The following is a 21,435-nucleotide window of genomic DNA, read 5'->3' as shown; positions in this document are numbered from 1 at the left end:
GAGAGAGAGAAAGAGAGAGAGAGAGAGAGAAATGAGGTTTAACATCCACTCGACACAAACTAGGTCATTTCGGGACTAACATATGGTTTAATTTTATTTCAATAATTGGCTTGCGCGTAGGGGTCTTTAGCAGTGGGAGGAAACCGGAGGACCCGGAGAAAACCCACGAGGTCGGAATGAGAGAAGGAAATAGGACCCTTAGTCAATTATCTGATGAAGAATCAATGAATACAACATTCTCTATTAACATTTTTAAGGTAACAGTGAATAAAGACTGTGTATTTGACTATATCAATAAGATCATGATGTTACCAAGGTGTATGATAGTTCTTTACAAATTACAAGTGTATTTTAACAATGGTCAATAGTTGGTGTTAAATGATTTAAGTGTTTATTCTAATGTGCATGAGACATTTTTATGGTCAGGAAGATAGCAAATTGAGCAGTGGACACAAATAGACTCTTCTTTAGCTTCTGAAATCCAGGCCCAAACTATCGCTTTATGTATCATCACGTAGTGATGGGTGTTGAGTACAAGGCAGGGTATGCATACTATTTATAGAACACCTGATATCACTTCCCATACAGACACAATTCCTATAGAAATAGGTGTTTAATTCAAACTATAAAATACAGTGTTACTTATTCCACAGTATGTGGGCCCCTACATGTGTATTATCAACATTTTTAGCTGTATCGAGCATAAATACAATGAGAAATGTCTTCTCTGATGATAGGTAGATTTTTTAAGCATTTTTTAATGTAATTTTTTAAATATATTTTGAGCTGTTTAAAAAGGTATGGGCACGATTTTTGGGGTTCTTGACCTAAGCAAGCAGGCAAGGAGAAACAAGGAATCAATTCAAAACAGTCTTATCGTGTTTTTGTAATTTAAGCTCTTCATATTATTATATTTACAAAAAGTGGAATTGAATAGGTTTTAAAGCTTCATCAACACAATGCTTCGGTCATTTGGAAGAATAAACATGCAATGCAAGGGAGGGAATTTTGCACAGACAGCAGTACCTCCACCTGTAAAGGATTCAATTACATATCCAAACAACTAGGCACCCTTTCCTGGGACATTCTAGAGGCCAGTACCGAAGTATTCACAACAACTCAATCTCTTTCAAAATCTGATTAAAATATTGTTTAAAAAAAAAAAAAAATTTCTTAACAGCGAAAACGACTGATCAGTCATACAGTTAATGGTATTACCAGTCATATTGACACAGCTCACCAAATATTCCTACGCTGGTTACCAGTCATATTGACACAGCCCACCAAATATTCCTACGCTGGTTACCCACGAAACAAGGGCCAAAGTTATTTTTAGTCTTTCTCTCACTTTCCCGTTTTGCCCCTTCTGCATGGCGATTTTTGTTGACTTTTTGGTGTGGAGAAAATAGTTTGAATATATATTTTCTGCCAGTTTTTGATGAATATTCATGATTTTGATGCAGAAGGATACGAGAGTTAAGAGGTTGGTTATGCTGAAATGTAGGGCGGAAAGTTGCATGTTGATGCATATGCTACTTCCAGTTTTTGTATCTCAAGATTTCCATGGTGAAGCCCATACCTGCTTTTGAGCAAGAGGTTGCCACATATCGCTCCATCTTTGATGGAATGCATACAACCCCACAAGAATTTGGGTAAAAGTTACAGCTGGTCAAAAAGACGAGAGTTAACATTAAAGTCAATAGGAAAATTATTGGTGACCTGTGTCCATATTATAACCCATGTGAGTTGTGAGTTTCCTGCACCTATCTTAACAACAACTCTAACAGTACTGGTAATGACTGACCAGTCATACAGTAAATGGTAGTATTTTAACAACAACTCTAACAGTGGTTCTGAATAGTCATACAGTTAATGATATTATTTTAACAACTCTACTAGTGGTAATGTCTGACTAGTCATACAGTTAATGATATTATATTAACAACAACTGTAACAGTGATGATGTCTGACTATTCATACAGTATTACCTATCATATTATACCTATTCTTTGTGAGTCTCCTGCGCCTATCTAATAACAAAACCTCCTGACTGGTCATACTATAGTCATGTTTGATCATATATTGACAATATTACCTGTTGTAGTAGTAGGTGTTTAATTTTATAGGTGTACTACAGGTATTATCTTTATTAATAACCTGGCTGTACGATCTATACACACCTTCCTAAATCCATCTTAATCCAAGCTTAACCTAATCCAATACAGGTCGCTATCAGTCAGGGTTAAGCTAACATTTCTCTTGAAGTAAAACTTGAAGAATGACTTGAAGAACAGTAGGACATTAAACCCCATTTCATTTCATTTCATATTAATTTTAGAAATTCTAACAGTTTAAGCTCCGATACCTGCAAATGTTCTTGAATAATACCCATTGGTTATCTATCTATAACATCACTTACTGTAAACAAAGGTTATTTTGGTAGTCAACCAATTTAAAAATTAGAGTTTTCACACATTGTATATGCAAAATGTAGAGGTTTGTAAGATTCAAGTGTGTAGATGGTCCTAATATAATATGATTTAACTTCATACAAAGACTCGACATGGTTGTATTATTTTTAATGAGTTAATAATAATATGGCTACTGTAAGAACAGCACATACTATAAAAAAATCTTCACTGTCAACACATGAATATCTACACTGGTTATCAATTCTCATCTTACACAATTAAAACCACATTTCAATTTAATAATAACCCCCCCCCCCCCCAGAAAACGGTTATTTCATAATTTCAAATATATGATTTAAATATTTAAGAAAGTTTTTTTATAAATTATTTGAAGCAGGGGCTTTTGTATTGAAACTGATGTTAATAATTTTTGAGAAACCGGGATAAGGCTAATGAAGACGGGCGTGCGCCATGCAATGTTCTATGGAGGCAAATTGTATTACAGCTGTCAAGGGATCTTTTACGTGCACATTAAGGTGTACATGGATCTTCAGGGTTTTTATTGTCCCATCTCCACGACTAGACAGTTACTTGCCAGGTCCTCTGTACTGGAATCAATTTCAGTTCAAAGAGTTTGAAAAAATTACAACCATTAAAAACACATAATTATACACCAAGATAAAAACATTTCATGTTTGAAAGTTACTTAGATTTCCTTTACAAAAGTTACAAAATCTCTTTGAATTAAATCAAAAATAAAATTATCGATTTCAGAGGATTTTTTTATGATGATCAGTTTTATTCAATGATAAACTGTCTTTTATGTCTTTAAAATATAGCTAATGTTAAAAGAGAGTGAGAGAGAAATGGGGTTTAATGTCCACTCGACACAAACTAGGTCATTTCAGGACTAACATATGGTTAATTTTATTTCAATTATAATTTGCTTGCGCGTAGGGGTCTTTAGTAGTGGGAGGAAACCAGAGAACCCGGAGAAAACCCACGAGGTTGGACAGGCGACCCTACTCCTGGTCACGTACAACCGGGAAAACGAAACCATGTGGTTTACCTCCTTTAAATATTATACAGTTTAGTACAGAGAACTTTAAGAACAAGATTATTGCATGTCTTCACTCAATCAATTAGATAAATGGAGAATGCAATAAAATAAAATATTTATAGATGCCAATTGTTTAAATTATCAACACGAAATTTACAAATATTTCAAATGATCAAAGAATTCAATATTAGGTACATCAAAAAACTATATTAATTTGTGAAAAAAACAAATGCGTAGTTTCCAACCTGGTTTTAGATATATCCGATGTATTGCGGTAACACTGACTGTCATCCTATTTAACATACAGGGAGAGAGAAAAGGAGTTTAACGTCAACTCGACATAAACTAGGTCATTTCAGACCTAACATATGGTTCAATTTTGTTTAAATAATTCACCAGCGTGTAGAGGTCTTTTGCTGTGGGAGGCAACATGAGATTGGATAAGCAACCCTACTCTTTGCCACGTATAAGCAGGGAATCGAAACCTCACCACAGGCCTTGTGATCTAGCACGCACATGTTAAGCCATTTGCCCCCCCCCCCCATTTCAAATACAAGATGTAAGATTGACTACCAGTATGGTACATGTAGATACGATAAGAAATATCGTAGATTTTATATTTATAGATTTCTAATTAAATTTAAATTATACCATTTAATAAAATCCTCTAAAAGATCATTTCCCCACTAAACATCTTAATAAGATTGTATCTATTCCACAAGTTTTAAATTTACCATGGGAATCTTTAATGCATGGTAGCTACAAATGTAACAAATGGAAAGATTTTATATCTTTAAAAATTTCTAATTAAATCTAAAATATACCGTTTAATAAAATCTCTAAAAGAACATTTTCACCAGTGTCCACAAGTTTTTAATTTTAGATTTTAGCATACTGTAATACATGGCCGTCTCCTTCTCAAGTATGAGTTATCAAATATGTTTAAATACAATATACTCTACTATTATTTTTAAAATATATTTAAATTAACATATACCCTATTATTTTTAAAACAGCCTAAAAAAATACATAATGAACTCATTCTCAAAACATGAGTTCGAATCCCCGGTTGTACGTGGCAAGGAGTAGGGTCGCCTGTCCAACCTCGTGGGTTTTCTCCGGGGCCTCCGGTTTCCTCCCACTGCTAAAGACCCCTACGCCCAAGCGAATTATGTAAATAAAATTAAACCATATGTTAGTCCCGAAATGACCTAGTTTGTGTCAAGTGGACCCCATTTCTCTCTCTCTCTCAAAACATGAGAAATGCCACCTCAAAATTCTCTTTGTAAAAACCATTATCATATTCCTTACATTTATCTCACATATCCTAAATATTATTTATTTGTAAATTAATAAATGAAATATTGTTTTAAATTCATTAACATTTAATTTCATGAAATAATCTGGTTTTTTTTCAAATATTACTGCCTGCATACTCACTATAATTCATGGTATATTATCGCGTATATGAATTTAAAAAATAAGCACTTAGTACAATCACTAAAAAAACATTATTTATAATTTAGATGTGGTGTATTAAATATTTCACAAACTGGTAAATAATCACCAAAAAACATTATTTATAATTTAGATGTGGTCTATTAAATATTTCACAAACTGGTAAATAAATTGAAAATATACCATTTTGGAAAAATCCTCTGAAAGAATATATTCACCACTGGAGTAGATCAATATAGGTAGTTAGTCCAATGTGTTTTAAACTTTAGTGTGGTATATCCTTCTATAATGCATGTTAGCCTCTTTATGGAGTGTGATATATTAGTGTCATATACCACAGTAAATATTAGAATCTGTTCAGACATGTACAAGATTAAACAAAGACACACAAGCAGTCTAGTTAAATAAAATGATATTTAATCATCCAAAGAATAAATTTGATCTATGTTGATAAACTCTGACTTAGTCGGGAGCCCATAGAGTTTAACAATTTGATTAGGTATTAACCAATTAAAGATCTGTACCAAATATAAAGGTATTTTAATTAAGTGACTATAATTAGGCAATATTAATTAACAATGATAATTAATTAATCTGGTAGTAATAAAAACATTAGATATCTCTCCAACAAAACAAATTATGGTAATTATGTAACCGACCAAAATTTATTTCAAATTTATTACAAAACAAGTATTTTTCTCTTTCTGTTTGCCTAATTGAATTGTATAATTATATAAATCATACAAACATTTTAATGTAGAGATAGAGCAATCTTAATTTTAATTTTCATGAACAGGCTAGAATAATTGAAATTTTCACTGATTATGAAAAGATATAATAATATATAAACTTGCTATACATCTAATACAGTGTTTGTTTCATTTAAGACTTATAACCAGAGAACTTTATCTTTTACAGTATTACCAATGACTTTAAAACCTGGACAAATTCTTATTGCTAGTCATGTGTCCTAACCATCCATACATTCCTTGTCAGACCTGATGTCCTGTGTATATATATTGGCGTGCATGTAAAAGAACTCTTGGTAGTTGAAATTCCATATAAGAGTAGGTTGTAGCGCCACTGTCCGGGCAAAGTTTCCCTCACTGCCCAGTCAGAGAAGAACAGCAGGCCATTAAACCCCATTTCATTTCATTGCAGTCAACTATGAACATATTACTCCCAACAAACGGAACCGGGGTTGGAAAATTCTGAATCCTTTTAATCCCCAACATCGTAATTTCTAACTTTCACTTTCACAATTAATTTTTGTGTCTGTTAAGATTTGGTAAATCTAGATCTATACGATTTATTTAATGAAAGCCGTGATCACATGTTAGATAGGCCTGTTATTGATTGTTCATAAGTTAACGCCATATCTTCAACAAGATTACAGTATCTTGAAATGAATAGCCTCACCCACTGTGCGTAGCAAATAGAAATAATTATCTTCTTAATTTTAGCAAGTATCTGATAAGTGATATTACTTCTTTTATTCATTTCCAGACCAAGAGCCTGAAGAGAAATGTGGTAAAAAGTAGGCTTCTCCTAAACGCGAGGATGAACCCGGGTCGCCATCATCGCCACCATCACCATACTTGCATTTTCAATTGAGTCAGTGGACGGTGACCTACCAGCACCAGTGTTCCAAGTGATTATCAATGAGCCTACCACAGCCAGACCACCTTTAAACACACCAAGAGGAAGCTACCATGTCCTATCCTATACTATAATATTTTCACATATTGAAATAAAAAGCCTTTTTTCTATTCCAGTCTTGCCTTACATCCCAAGGCCGCGTATCACATTTTGCATCTCTTGAAACGCAAATGTCCCCTACGAAGAGCGACCCATCTCAATTTGACCCAACAATATTGGGTACAGACATGAAGGACCCAATATTTTTTTAGGATCGCTCTGACCCAATAATTTTCGGTCATTACCACCCAAATTTATTTGGTCAAAGCGACCTAAATTTATTGGGTACGTCATGTCTTCCCAATATTCTTGGACCAGATTTGACACAATCCTTCTAACAGTGCAGTGTTGTAACCATGCAAACATAGTGCTCCCTCTTATAAATTAATGTTTTATTGTCGAAAATGCAAGTGGATGTGGGACTGAAATCCTGAAGGCTCTAAACTATGGACTTTGGAATTGGCAGTCCAGAGTCCTAACTGGTACTCAGGTATGAAACTCCCGAAGGCTCATAAACCTGAACATTGTAATTGCTAGTCCAGCATCCTAACTAAACAACAAATGTGGTCCCCCTTACAAAATAAATCTTTCTTCTTGAAACAGATAAAGATAGGTTGCCAGGCAACATAACCTATGTCCACAGCAGCTAAGTCGTCCTAGCAGTCCACAAGGGTTGTCGAATATTTATTGTTTCGAAGGTAACGTAGGAGTTTAAAAGACATTCCGAACTCATCAAGAGTAACAAGCCATTAAGTAATTATCACAAATAAATATAATTTGATTAAAATTATAGGAAATTGCTAAAAATCAGTAGGATTCTTCATCTCAAAACCTTAAACACTTTGAATAAATTTAAAGTCAAATTTTTCAAAATGACCAAGGGTCATACCTCTGGCAGTTTTGATCAGAAATCACTTAACGGAAGATAACTTTAGCTTCTAGAGCATCCACAAGATTTTTCAAAGTGGCAAAGGGCCATAATCAATAGGATACTTTGTCTCATGATTCTAAACAAGATGTATAAGTTTTAAGTCAATCGGATAACAACTTTAGCCTTTAGAGCGCTCAAGCAATTGGAAGGATGGACAGAGGTGGGCAACGACAATATACGACCACATTTAAAAAATGAAATCAAGTATTACCTGACAGAGAGAGGCTGGGGTTTACTGGGGGCTGGTGAACATGTACCAGATGATCTTCTTACACCATTACGTTTACCTGGGGTCTGTGGTAGGGACCTGGAAGGGGGAACAACTCCAGGTCCTGGCGAATGGCTTCTGTTAGGAATGGGTCCTGGAGAATGACTTCTACGACTCATCAGAGATCGAACATTATTTTGGGATGTTTCAGAATTTTGTGGAATCGTTGAAAGTTGTGAATTGGGTAATCTTCGTGAACCTGGACTTGTTGACTTGCTCCGGGCGTTCGAACTGGATGATTTATTGGGCGTGCTCTGTGCTGTGTTGGCTGCTGACATACGTCTAGGGGAGGTAATGCTGTTTGCTGTTGGACCGACATTTGGTGTACTCATTCTTCGAGTTTGAGATTTTTGACCTGGATTTCCAGGTGTAGTGGGTCTATGTCCTGAAAATAGATAACAATATAATCTTATGTGATTTACTTACGAAACAAATTAATTTTCATCTTCCAAAAGCATATCAATATGAGAGAAAGAGAGAGAAAGAGAAATTGGGTTTAACATCCACTCAACATAAACTAGGTCATATTGGGACTAACATATGGTTTAATTTTATTTCAATAATTCGCTTGGGCGTAGAGGTCTTTAACAGTGGGAGGAAACCGGAGGACCCGGAGAAAACCCACGAGGTTGGACAGGCGACCCTACTCCTTTCCTTGTCCATACAACCGAGGATTCGAAACCAGGCAAGTTGACTAAATGACATACCTTATGATACAGCGCACACTTACTAACCATTCGGCCACCCAACCCACCCCCACCCCTAGTATCAAGGACACTTAGTTAAAAGAACAGGGACCTGTTTCACGTAATCTTAACTAAGATAAAATCCAAATTGTAGTGATTTGATTGGATAATATTAGATTGATTTAAGTGCTTAGCTAATCAAAATTGAAGTATCTACTAAAATTTGGATTTTATCTTTAGTTAAGATTTTGAGAAACAAGGCCCTATAGGCGTTCCTATCAAAGATACTAAAATGTAGCTTTCTTCGTTCATCTCTGACATTTTACCATGTAGTACCAGTCGCACCAACAAGTTATCTAACTGTCAGTTAATATCGTTGGCACCACAAGGTCACATATCACGACCCAAATTCAGTAACTCGGATTCAATGGTTGGCCCCCTCACCAGTAAGTCTAACTGAATTTTATGTAAAACAGACTAAATTTAAATAATTCATCAATAACCAAGCTCAAAAAGATCAATTACTACTTATATGTAAATTACCCATCCACTGTAACCTTGGTTACACACTTCACTGCATTTTACACACTTCACCCTACTTTCATTTTATCTCAATATGTTTAATTTACTGGTACTAGTGGGTTTGAATACATATAATATTTCATCTTAACTTTTATACAGGAGGTTAGAGTATGTCCTTGAGTATCTAGAGACATGCTGCTACATCAATAAGTTATAATATATTAAAAGGTCAATTTCTTTTAGAGTGGGGGTATGGTGGTCGAGTCGTGAGGATACTGGAACGTCCTGGGGGTGAATCCTGGAGTTGGCTAGGTTCTTGTTAGATAGGGGTAGTGTTTCTGGTGTGGGGGCCATGATAGTCGATTTGTAAGGGCACTGGACTCTCTACTCGAATCTCCTGGGTTCAAATACCTGTGTGGGCAAGATTCTTGTATGCATTGAGTCTTGGGGACATACATTCAAAACTACATCTTGTGATAACACTTCCCTGTGCCATTCTGTTTGTGCACATTATGTACTTTGGCATTATGTCCAATCCCCTAACATAACTAGTATAAGGAAACAACAATTAGGGTGGGAAATTGTAATATGGCATGCAATGGCTGGTCTTATTGTTATTAATCAATGATGATTATACAACTCACCTGGATAATGACATCTACATGGGTCATGTTTGTCCAGATACCTCTCTAACGTATCCCAACCACCGCCAACTCGAACCATAACATGCTTCCGTAAAATCTGGAAATATGTCAAATATATTATGTACTCATGTGTAGTGGTGGAGGTCTTAAGTATAGCATCGGCATTTAGTAGTTGACAAGATAATAATTGTAGCAACGATCTGATTTATTCAGTGCAACATTTTAGTTTGACAGTATGTGTCTCTCTTTTGTGGACCAAAGTGAGATTGTCTGTTGTATTAACTGAACGGGTAGGACCATCATCCTTCGGTTATGTGTCTTTGTTGAATGAGTGACTTCTTTTCAACCAGATTGGCTCTGGACCGATTTTATTCTTCGGTATCTCTTTTAGCTGAGAGAAAAAAGGTTTTCAAAATTTGGTTTTCTATTTCCTCAGGGAAAAAAAATCTTTTTGTTCCAAATTTTGGAATTTTACACAAAACATTGATAAGGAGATTCAAGTGGCTAGCTATATAACAAGGTCTTGAAGATAAAGAGAGAGAGAAATTGGGTTTAACGCCCACTCGACACAAACTAGGTTATTTTAAGACTAACATATGGTTCAATTTTATTTCAATAATTTGCTTGTGTCTAGTGGTCTTTAGCTATGGGAGGAGACCGAGGACCAAGAGGATGGACAGGTGAACCGCTTGGTCTGCTGAGTCCTGTGGCATGGTTTCGAATCCCCACTTGTTGGTGACAAAGAGTAGGGTCACCTGTCCAAACTTGGGCTCAAATGAATTATTGAAATAAAATTGAGCCAGACATTAGTCCCAAAATCACCTAGTTTGTTTCCATTGGAGTTAAAGCTCTCTCTCTCCATTTCTCCATCTCTCTTTCTAGTCACAATGCTAAAATAATGATTGTGGAACCATCCTAGCATTTTTGCAAGAATTAGTGTTATATAGGAGGCAGACCACCATTAAATTTCATCATCTCGGTACCCACGAATTGTAGTTCGTCTATTTATAGCAATTCTCTCTCTCTCTCTTTTCTCCCCTTTTGCATGCCCATTTTTGTTGATTTTTTGGTCTAGAATGGACGAAGAGGTTTTGAATTAACATTTTCTGCCAGGTTTTGGTAAATATTCATGATTTTGAGGCGGAAGGATAAGAGGGTTATCAGGTTAGCTACGGCGATATGTACAGCAACTAATTACATGTTTTTAGTATGCTTCTTCAAGTTTGTGTATCTCAAAATTTTGGTGGTCAACCTCATACAAATTTTAGTGCAAAGACATGACCATTTGTTCCTCTGTCTGTAGTGAAAAGCATTCAGCCCAACAAAAATTTGGGGAAAAGTTGGAGGTGGGCAAAGAGGCCAGAATTAACATTGAAGTCAATGGGGAAATTAATGGTGGTCTGCCTCCACAATATCATAAATGGAATTGTCCCCCTTTAATAAAGAAAAAGGACATATCTTTACAATGGTGATTTCTATTTATTTTAGATGATTTTTATTTATCTCTTCTGTCAATAATTGGTATGAAATAACATTCTAAATCTTATCTAAGTGCTTTTGAGATGTTTGTCATTCGTCATTTTGTTATAAAATAATTTTTATTTGTCTTGACTACATCGGTATTTCCAAACCAGATTGCTTGCAGATTTGTGAGAGTAAAATGAACTGAAATCGGGTTTAATATCCTACTGTTCTGCTTCATCCAGCCATATACCATGCAGTGTGCTATGACGAATATTTCACCCATACAGTGACAGTGTGACCCATTCTAATATTGTGGTCATGAGGGAATTTGCCAACGCGAAACCAGTGTCAAAACCACAAAACTAGACAAACTGCCTTGCATGTTTTCAGATTAAAACCAATTAAAGGTTCTTATCTGAAACACTGAGAGAATACTCTTCGGAATTTGGCCAAAATAAATGAGTAATTGTTCTTCCATAGGTATACCCTTATAGTTTATTAGATTAAAAATTATAAAACCTACCCTGACAAAGATAAGTGTTCTTGATTCACCAACTTGATATTTTCCATCTCCAACTTTTATCATGGGAAACTGAATCGGACACGAACAAAACCCTACAAGATGTCGCACCTGAAAAATATAATAAATACATTAAGTTAATATTGCTATAATCTACTGCTAGATGATGTACCAAAGATTGATTGTTATTTTCCTTGTTTTTTTGAATGAATGTTTGAGTGTATTGAAATCTGAATGTGTTCAATGTGTTTTATAAATATTGGTAAATGTTTTAGGTGCACCATGGTCAGAAAAACAGAGGCGTTATGTTTTAGAAATATTGGTAATGTTTTGTATACAGTAGAACCTTATAAGGAAAAGGGTCCAGTTGTTTCGGATGGGATGATTAAAACAAGGTCCATTTGTGTACTCACTGTCCTTCACATAAGAAAACACTTGAAGGTAGGAATTTGATGATAAGCACACAAAACACTTGCTGTCCAGGCTAAATTTACCTGCAAGGTGTACGCCCATCTTCATTAGCCAAAAAGTAGAACATTAAATCCCATTTGATTTCATGTCATAATGTTTATGCCAGAGACTTAATTACATACCACACCATCTTCATAAACCCCCCGACATAATATATTTCTAAATACTTGATTCCAATTCTCACTTGTCATAAACATTTTAAATCTTTACTTTCCACTAATACAGTCAATAACATTCAGCACGACATATCAACTTTCTTTTATATTATCATGATAAATGGGAATAAGATAGGAACAACAACATGAAAATATATGACATATGTCAACAGAACCTACATCACACTAGATCAAATTGTAAAATAATTATCAATATCTTAAAATAGTTCTTAAACTACTCTTGGCACAATTTAAAGGTCTTATTATTTGCCCATAGGAACCATAAATGTTTTCATTTCATACAATTGAAACACAAATTTAAAGTATTCAACTGCTGTTTATCATTTCATACAAATGAAAATAAGAAATAAAATTTTTAAACTCCCTGTCTATCATTTCATAAAAATGAAATAGAAATTTACAGTTTCCAACTTGTCTACCATTTCATTTAAAATGAAATAAAAATTGAGAGTTGTCAACTCCTGTATATCATTTCATATAAAATGAAATAAGAAATAAAGCCTTCAACTGATGTCTACCATTTTGTGTTATTATAAATGACTGTGTAACACTGAAACCCATGCTTTCATCTTAAACAGCTGATCTAGAGAAGTTGACCTCTTGTTTTATTTAACCTTTAGATTTAAATACTTGATTGATGTTCAGTTGTTGTATTTCACAGTTTGAGTACAGGAGAAGACATGATGTGAGTGAACACATGTTCAAACTCACTCATCAATGTTGGGTAACAGAGATCTTGTGACATCATAGAAAAATAGGTCAAGAGAGAGAGAGAGAGAGAGAGAGAGAGAGAGAGAGAGAGAGAGAGAAATGGGGTTTAACTCCACTCGACACAAACTAGGTCATTTCGAGATTAACACATGGTTCAATTTTATTTCCATAATTCGCTTGCGCATAGGGGTCTTTAGCAGTGGGAGGAAACTAGAGGACCCAGAGAAAACCCACGAGGTTGGACAGGCGACCCAACTCCTTGTTATGTACAACTGGGGAATAAAAAGGGCCAAAATATCATATCTAGCCTCAATAGTCACAAATACCAAAACACAGAGGAACCTTTTCTTAACAAGTCCAAAAATTGGACTAGTGCCATTTGACAAAATCTGCCAAATATAGTATTTTTGCAGTTTTTAGACTAGAACACTAAAACTGACATAAACTGTGATAAGAGGAATCAGGATGATAGAAATGAACACAGATGTTAAGAAAATCTGTTTAAAATGGATTTATTTGAAAAAATCAAATGTTCTTATATAAAAACAAAATACACATGTCCACTTTATTGCACTAGCATCCTCAATTGTGATAGTTATAATGATAGTATACAATTTTTGATAAACAAAGATCATCTGACTGAAGGGGGGGAGGGGGGTGGCTGAATGGTTAGTGTGTGCATGCTGTATCATAAAGTCTGTCATTGAGTCAACTGGAGTGGTTTCGATTCCCCGGTTGTATGAGACAAGGAGCAGGGTCGCCTGTCTAACCGCATGGTTTTTTTCTGGGTCCTCCAGTTTCCCCTACGCGCACGCAAATTATTGAAATAAAATTTGTCTCGAAATGACCTAGTTTGTGTCGAGTGGATGTTAAACCCCATTTCTCTCTCTCTTATCTGATTGAAGAGGAAATTTCGTTTTGTAAACCAGGTTTGGGGGAGATAATAAGTGGTCAGATTATATAAAGTTATATTAAAGTGTTTCATTAGTGTCACATCTATAATATACTGTCTAGTAGTCATATGATTAAATACTATTCATATTGACTTACACTTTATGACTTCATAAAATACTCAAAATCATTGTACAAGCAAGGTCATCACTTTACACTTCAAGTACCTCTAGATATTTAATTACCATGATTAAAGGCACAATCTTTACTTTACAAGGGGAAGGCATTGGGCGAAGAGGTTGAGTAAAATCTCCCATTTGACTAGTTAGACATGATTATCTTTTTTCATACGAACGAATAGGCTACACTTTACTTGTAAGTCCCACAGATGTGAGATTCTTCTGGGAACATGCCAGTACATGTCAAAGCCAGTACATTCTAGTTGAGAGTCCAGTATCATTACCGAGCGTGCAATCATATAACATATTCTGTATTGTTTATATCCCCCTTTTAACATATTATATATTGTTTACCCCCCCCCCCCTTAACATATTCTGCATTGTATATATCCACCCTTTAACATATTCTGCATTGTTTATATCCACCCTTTAACATATTCTGTATTGTTTATATCCACCCTTTAACATATTCTGTATTGTTTATATCCACCCTTTAACATATTCTGTATTGTTTGTGTTCACCCTTTAATATATTTTGTTTTGTTTATATCCACCCTTTATCATATTCTGTATTGTTTATATCCACCCTTTAACATATTCTGTATTATTTATATCCACCCTTTAACATATTCTGTATGGTCTGTAACCCCTTTAACATATTCTGTATTGTTTGTGTTCACCCTTTAACATATTCTGTATTGTTTATATCCACCCTTTAACATATTTTGTTTTGTTTATATCCACCCTTTAACATATTCTGTATTGTTTGTGTTCACCCTTTAACATATTCTGTATCGTTTGTACCCCCTTTAACATATTCTGTATTGTTTATGCCCACTTTAACATATTCTGCATTATTTATATCCACCCTTTAACATATTCTGTATTGTTTATATCCACCCTTTAACATATTCTGTATTATTTATATCCACCCTTTAACATATTCTGTATTGTTTGTGTTCACCCTTTAACATATTTTGTTTTGTTTATATCCACCCTTTAACATATTCTGTATTGTTTATATCCACCCTTTAACATATTTTGTTTTGTTTATATCCACCCTTTAACATATTCTGTATGGTTTGTAACCCCTTTAACATATTCTGTATTGTTTGTGTTCACCCTTTAACATATTCTGTATTGTGTATATCCACCCTTTAACATATTTTGTTTTGTTTATATCCACCCTTTAACATATTCTGTATTGTTTGTGTTCACCCTTTAACATATTCTGTATCGTTTGTACCCCCTTTAACATATTCTGTATTGTTTATATCCACCCTTTAACATATTCTGTATAGTTTATATCCACCCTTTAACATATTTTGTATTGTTTATACCCACCCTTTAACATATTTTGTATTGTTTATATCTACCCTTTAACATATTCTGTATTATTGCATCCACCCTTTAACAAATTAATCTTCCCACATCCCTACCCGAAACAAATTTATAGGTAATGGCTGGAACACTGATTAATCAAAATACTCAAGGTCCATAATAAACATCAATATACATGTACGTCCAGGTTTCAGTTGACCATGAGCTATAGAGATTAGGTTAATCTACATGGAATGTGACCAATCAATACCCTATAGATAGATCACTGGTCTTACTACAATACAATTACACAGACCACTGACCACTGTCCACTTCACAATTATTGACTCTGGCAAATGCTAAAGATTTTACTACATGTAGTTGAAAGCTAAATCGAAAGACTTATATCTGGAATGGGGTTTAATGCTTTGTTGGCAATTTACTTAGGTATATTTGAATCTAATATATGATTCAATTTGTGTGAAATATGCGGAGGGGAGTTCGTTTGGACCCTCTCTTCTTCAAAATCAAGGATCAGTTGGGGTTTTTTCCCAACCGAACAATCAGGCACACTCTCCTGGTCAGGGGCTAGGAGAAATGGGAACCTTTCTTGAAAAATTACAAAAAGAAACGAGGTCTCATGTACACATTGGCGTGCACGTAAAAGATCACTTGGCCGTCCAATTTGATATAAGAATAGGCCGTAGCACCGCTGTCCAGGCAAAAATTCACTCGTAGAATGTAACTATGTGGCATATGCTCGTCTTCATTAGCGCAGTCGGAGCGGAACATTACATTTCAATTTTTTTCTTTGATGTCAGACATCATTTGGCACAGATTTGTTGGTTTCAGTGTTTTTAATGATATCTTTAGTACATGTCCAGCAATGTCAAATGTCAGGCCCTAGTCCATTAGTGCCAGACATTTCCAGGCCTCAGTATGTAACGAGGGACATTTGTTTACATTCTCCACCTCCATACCATATTCCTGAAGCAATGGCCCGAGAAATCCCTCTCTGCCCATTGCTGGATTGGCTTCTGATACTTGAGCTTTTGAGGGAATTTGTCTATTCTTTCTGTTCAATCAAATCTATCCCAAGTACAGCAACATGACAGCTCTTCGTTTAATCTGGGGTCTTCTCTAAAACTTGGACAGTCATTTAAGGTATTAAAAACGGTGGAAGTCTTGTTCATCTCCATACAGTATTGTTTACATTGTATCAATGTTGATAGCCTCGTTTGTCACACAATTAGTTTTACTACAATATTCTGCTATGCACTGGTTAATTGGGCATAATAAAATCATGAGTCATGACGTAACTTTCAGGGGCAGATCCAGGAATTTTTGCAGGAAGGGGTTTGCCAGGTTCCTGTTAAGGAAATCTGTCATCATCGTCTCTAAATTACATAGGCATACATACAAATTGAGCTTTTTAAAGAGAGAAATCATTTTTGTAATGATATAGGATCACATTGTGATTTAATTTCATTGATGCAAGGCATTCAATTTTTTTTCTGTAGTTGAGCAGGGTGGGGTTTGGACCCCCCATATCCCCCCTCTGGATCTGCCCCTGACGTTATGTAAACATATTTGGTCCAATGTGGAGCTATGTTTAAAGTGTAATCAAATTGTTACACAGTTAGCCATTGGTTGTTAATCGGATTATTGACCAGTCATAATTTGGAACAGAAATTTGTTTCCATTAAAGCAGTGTTTAGTGGGATTAGCTCTAATCAGGCGAAACACTGCAGGGAGTATGCCTCCATACTTGTAATGTATTTCGCTACTAAGCCCCCAACTATTTTTTTTATGAAAGAAATACCTTGTATTAAATTCAGCGTACACCTGATTAACACTAATAGTTTAAGTTGTAGAAACACTCATAAAACTACTAGACAACATAGTCTACAATCTTACAAATACTTTTTACTTTAAAGGCACACTCACTTATTATTAGTAACAAATCACATATGTTTATTTTTTACTTAAAGATACATTAGATAATAGTTAAAAACTAGATAATGTAAAGGGGATTGGTTGAAAATTTCTGTCAAATTGACCCACTCTGAACCGAGAATTTAGTGATTGAATTTTTGGCCTAGCCTCCATCATTATTACTAAAGTCGGTACGATAAAAACATAGTCTCAATTATCCGTTTCATGATTAAATCATGAATGGAAGTTGAGCAGCAAATCGGATCCTAATCCAGTAAATACCGCAGGCTAGCGATGACATCGAGAGTTGATTATGGTCTGGATAAGTTAATTAATGTCTAATTAATAATTTAGATAACATTTCAGGCCTACAGAAAGATTTGCAATAGGCAGATTTAGCTCTTGCATAATGTATGTTTAACCAATGGTGATGTGCCAGGAAACCAAGACTTTTAAATTAAAAAATAAATGTTTTGGTGGTTGAAAGATGAAAACCTAACACTGCAGTCTGCTCTTCCAGTAGTTCTTGAGAAAAAGTTACTTTATGACCCTTACCCTCATGCTTGAATAACATTGATCCATAGCTTTGTTGTAAGATTATCAAGTCTCTTTCAATCAAGAGGATAGAGGGCTGAGGGCCATACATGTAGGTGGCATTTTATATCCTTACAAAACCTGGCCGGCAGATTATAAAACAAATTTACAATGAACATTAATAAATTAGAATAATTAAGAAGCTGTATCAGGTGTTCTGTACAAGATAAGCATAGTCTGCATCATGCATGAACCCCTCACATTTTGCCTGCTCAAACACCCCCTTTAACTGCAGTTGAAATACCAGTATGAGTTTGATTTGTTCCAGCTTGGGAATTGATAGTTGTTTCTGGAAACACAAGCATACTCTGCATCATGCACCAAACCCATCACTTGTTGCTGTCCCTTTAACGGTTTGATTTGTTCCAAGTTGTTGATTATCAAGTCAGGTGTAAACTATGATTGATATTTACCTGTATTTATTTAATACCCACGACTTGACGACTCATGTTATAAAAGGGGATTGTAATAAGGGTTCATTCCTCCAATCTAGCCAAGTGTGATCAAACTGAACCTTGGTCCTTCAACCATGAAATATAAATAATAATAAGTAAGACACTGATTAGATTTGGAGCTTACAAAGTTGGATATCAGACACAGTGGACTTTATTTTGGGGGATATTTTTTATCTTTACAACCCAATCCTCACCTACACCCTGGTTAATGAACTGCACTAAAAGTCACAAATTTTTTAAGTGAATCTGTAGGTAATTATATGACTTCAAAAGTCTCTATAATGTATACTAATGGAACAGAAACTCCTGGTACATGACTCTGGATGACTTGCAACTGCATAAAACTACTGAGTACCACTGTATAGTTATTGTCCATGCACCAATCATCAGAATCTGCAAGTTTCTAGACATGGTGTTCCCTTTAAATGCTTTAAAAACTTATTTTACTCACTTTCAAAACTTTTTTTTCTTAAAAATAGTAAAAATTTTTGTAAATTTGGATGAACTGGCTGAAACATCCATTGGCCGAAACGTCCTCGGCCGAAATGTTCACTGACCAAAATGTCGTAAGCCAAAATAGCCTAGGACAAAATGTCCACTGGCCGAAACGTTCCTCCACCAATTGCGCTATAAGAAATATTTTTGTAAAATTGGCTGAAACTTCCGTTGGTCAAAACGTCTTAGGCCGAAATGTCCACTGACCAAAACGTCCTAAGCCAAAATAGCCTAGGAAGAAATGTCCATTAGCCGAAATGTTCCTCCACCATTTGCGCTAAAAGAAATAAAATGAAATGAGGTTTAACTTCCTCCTTTTCTGCACGATAACTGGACTAATGAAGACAGGCATATCCAATGCAGTGTGCTGTGATGGAAATTTCGATTTCCAACTGTCAAGGAATTTTTAACATGTTACCAAGTCATCGTTTTTTTATACCATTCGAAGGAGCTAGACCCTTTTCCATGTCAGTTCATTCCGCCTGCACCACTGATAAGAGGAAACTAAGCTAGAAAGTCTTGAGGAAGTTTCTTGGCTAAAACAGGGATCGCATGACATATGAGTGACTTGTTGATTTTAAAGAAATGAACTATTAATTTTGATAAAATTTATTTTATGATGTTGTATATAGGACAGGTATGATATACGATGTGATAAACCCCATTGTAATATATCATATATACTATAACTCCGTCCTAATATATCACATTTATCATACTTATATATATTTATAGGTATTTATACAACACTTGTAAAATATAGTATATCAAATATTAAATAAAGATACAAAATAACTAAATTAACTATATACAGGTAGTATCAACAGGTAAACTGATCGTGGGAACTAAATAACTTTATTTAATGTCCGCTTCCATCGGTGTGATGCCCAGGTCAATTCCTTGATTGTATGCCCAGGTCAATTCCCTGATTGTATGCCCAGGTCAATTCCTTGATTGTAAGTCTGGGCCAATTCTTTGAATGTATGCCCAGGCCAATTCCTTGATTGTATGCCCAGGCCAATTCCTTGATTGTAAGCCCGAGCCTATTCCTTAATTGTATGCCTAATCCAATTACTTGATTGTATGCCTGAGCCAATTTCTTGATTGTATGCCTGGGCCAATTTCTTGATTGTATGCCTGGGCCAATTCTTTGATTGTATGCCTGGGCCAATTCCTTGATTGTATGCCTGGGCCAATTCCTTGATTGTATGCTCAAGCCAATTCCTTGACTGTACGCAGGGCCGTAACTAGCTCAGAGCAATGAGGGGGCGGGAAGTGTTCTCAGGGGTGCTGTAATGTATATCTATTTTTTTATGGTCGATAATTTTTTCACAGGGGTGGGGGGAGGGCCTGATTGTATGCCCCCCAAGACGCAAGTATTGGGCCAAGTACTCAGAAAGGAAGACATCTTAAATAAAATAAAACTTTTTTTTCAAACTAAGTTGGGCAGCTTGTACATCAAAGTTAAAAGTGATAATTTCAAATATTTTAATTTCAATATCCTTCTTTGATTGGATGCCACACTGAAATGGATGCCTGCGGTCGTCACCCCATCTGCCCCACCCCCCTCACTACTATCAATACCATGGAAAATATAAAATGAATTCCATTCCATATAAACTGAGGTATGTAGATGTAGATTTTATTTATATCTTTAGTGTAAACACTTGAACTTTACCAACAGACCTGTAAAAACCTTTTATTAATAAAGTCACAATGACTCGTAACATGTTATTAATATGGTTAAAAGGTTAGACGGCAGACTAATCTAATATTCTAACAACACATTTAAAATAGAAGTTTATTTAATAGCCTATGTAAAACAGACGAAAACCATCATAAACTACACACCTAATGACTTTATGAAATAGATTGAAGTGGAATGAAAATGCTTTACTTTTCTGTTTAATTAAAGGAGCTAAAACCATTATGATTTAAGTTAAAATAAAGTATTGTATTGTGTTTATCTGATGTGTTTGGACACAGAGGTTCGACCCCATGGGTTAATATTTTGGCCAAGGGGATTAAATAGGTGCAAATAGGAGCAAAGATTAGGATGAGGGTTAAACACCTATTTGGCTTATACATCTGTTATGATGATTAGTAATGGGTAAAGCTCAGTATGATTAAATTTTGTTTTGAAACATTAAACAGGCAATGCAAGAGTTAAATATGTCTATTGCTGATATTTCTTTAGGCCTTAAATGATATATAAACTATTAATCAGACATTTATTAACTTGACAACACTCAATGTCATTGGATGTCTCTGATTTTTAGTAGATTATAATGGTTCGGCAATTTAATAATTTAATTTAAAAATGGAGAAGCGAGGCTAAGCTTTTAACAACCAGTACGGTGTTACAATCAATGCACACATCTTGTCAAACCTTCAAAGACTAATATCTTCGCTGAAAATATAGTAATTTGAATGAAATTTTCAATATATTAATTTTGCCTTATCGATTTTTGAACCATTATAGCAAAAATGGCTAGCTCTTTGTCTAAATCTTACATAATGCTTCTTTAACCGAAAGTTGGCTTTGT

General features: G+C 35.0%; 1 protein-coding gene and 1 long non-coding RNA gene across 3 annotated transcripts in view; one reads left to right on the top strand and one right to left on the bottom strand.

Annotated features, from left to right (window-relative positions):
* The window catches only part of LOC126825131 (serine/arginine repetitive matrix protein 2), a 93,722-nt gene that overhangs the window by 8,506 nt on the left and 63,781 nt on the right, over positions 1-21,435 (bottom strand). Inside the window, exons 2-4 of one of the 2 annotated variants that reach the window (XM_050554624.1) lie at positions 11,666-11,773; positions 9,679-9,775; positions 7,770-8,211 (exon numbers count right to left, since the gene is read on the bottom strand). In XM_050554624.1, the coding sequence (XP_050410581.1) occupies positions 7,770-8,211; positions 9,679-9,775; positions 11,666-11,773 (647 nt within the window). Of the gene's footprint in view, positions 1-5,112; positions 5,223-7,769; positions 8,212-9,678; positions 9,776-11,665; positions 11,774-21,435 lie in introns of those variants that run through there. The other variant, XM_050554625.2, reaches the window with a different exon arrangement.
* On the top strand, positions 1,733-6,698 carry LOC126825179 (uncharacterized). Its single transcript, XR_007681830.2, has 2 exons — positions 1,733-1,821; positions 6,436-6,698. It is a non-coding gene; the product is annotated as an uncharacterized LOC126825179 (long non-coding RNA).

The sequence above is a fragment of the Patella vulgata genome, chromosome 6, assembly GCF_932274485.2.
Source record: "Patella vulgata chromosome 6, xgPatVulg1.2, whole genome shotgun sequence".
In the NCBI taxonomy this organism is placed as follows: Eukaryota; Metazoa; Mollusca; class Gastropoda; family Patellidae; genus Patella; species Patella vulgata.
This window is presented reverse-complemented; position numbering and strand designations above follow the sequence as displayed.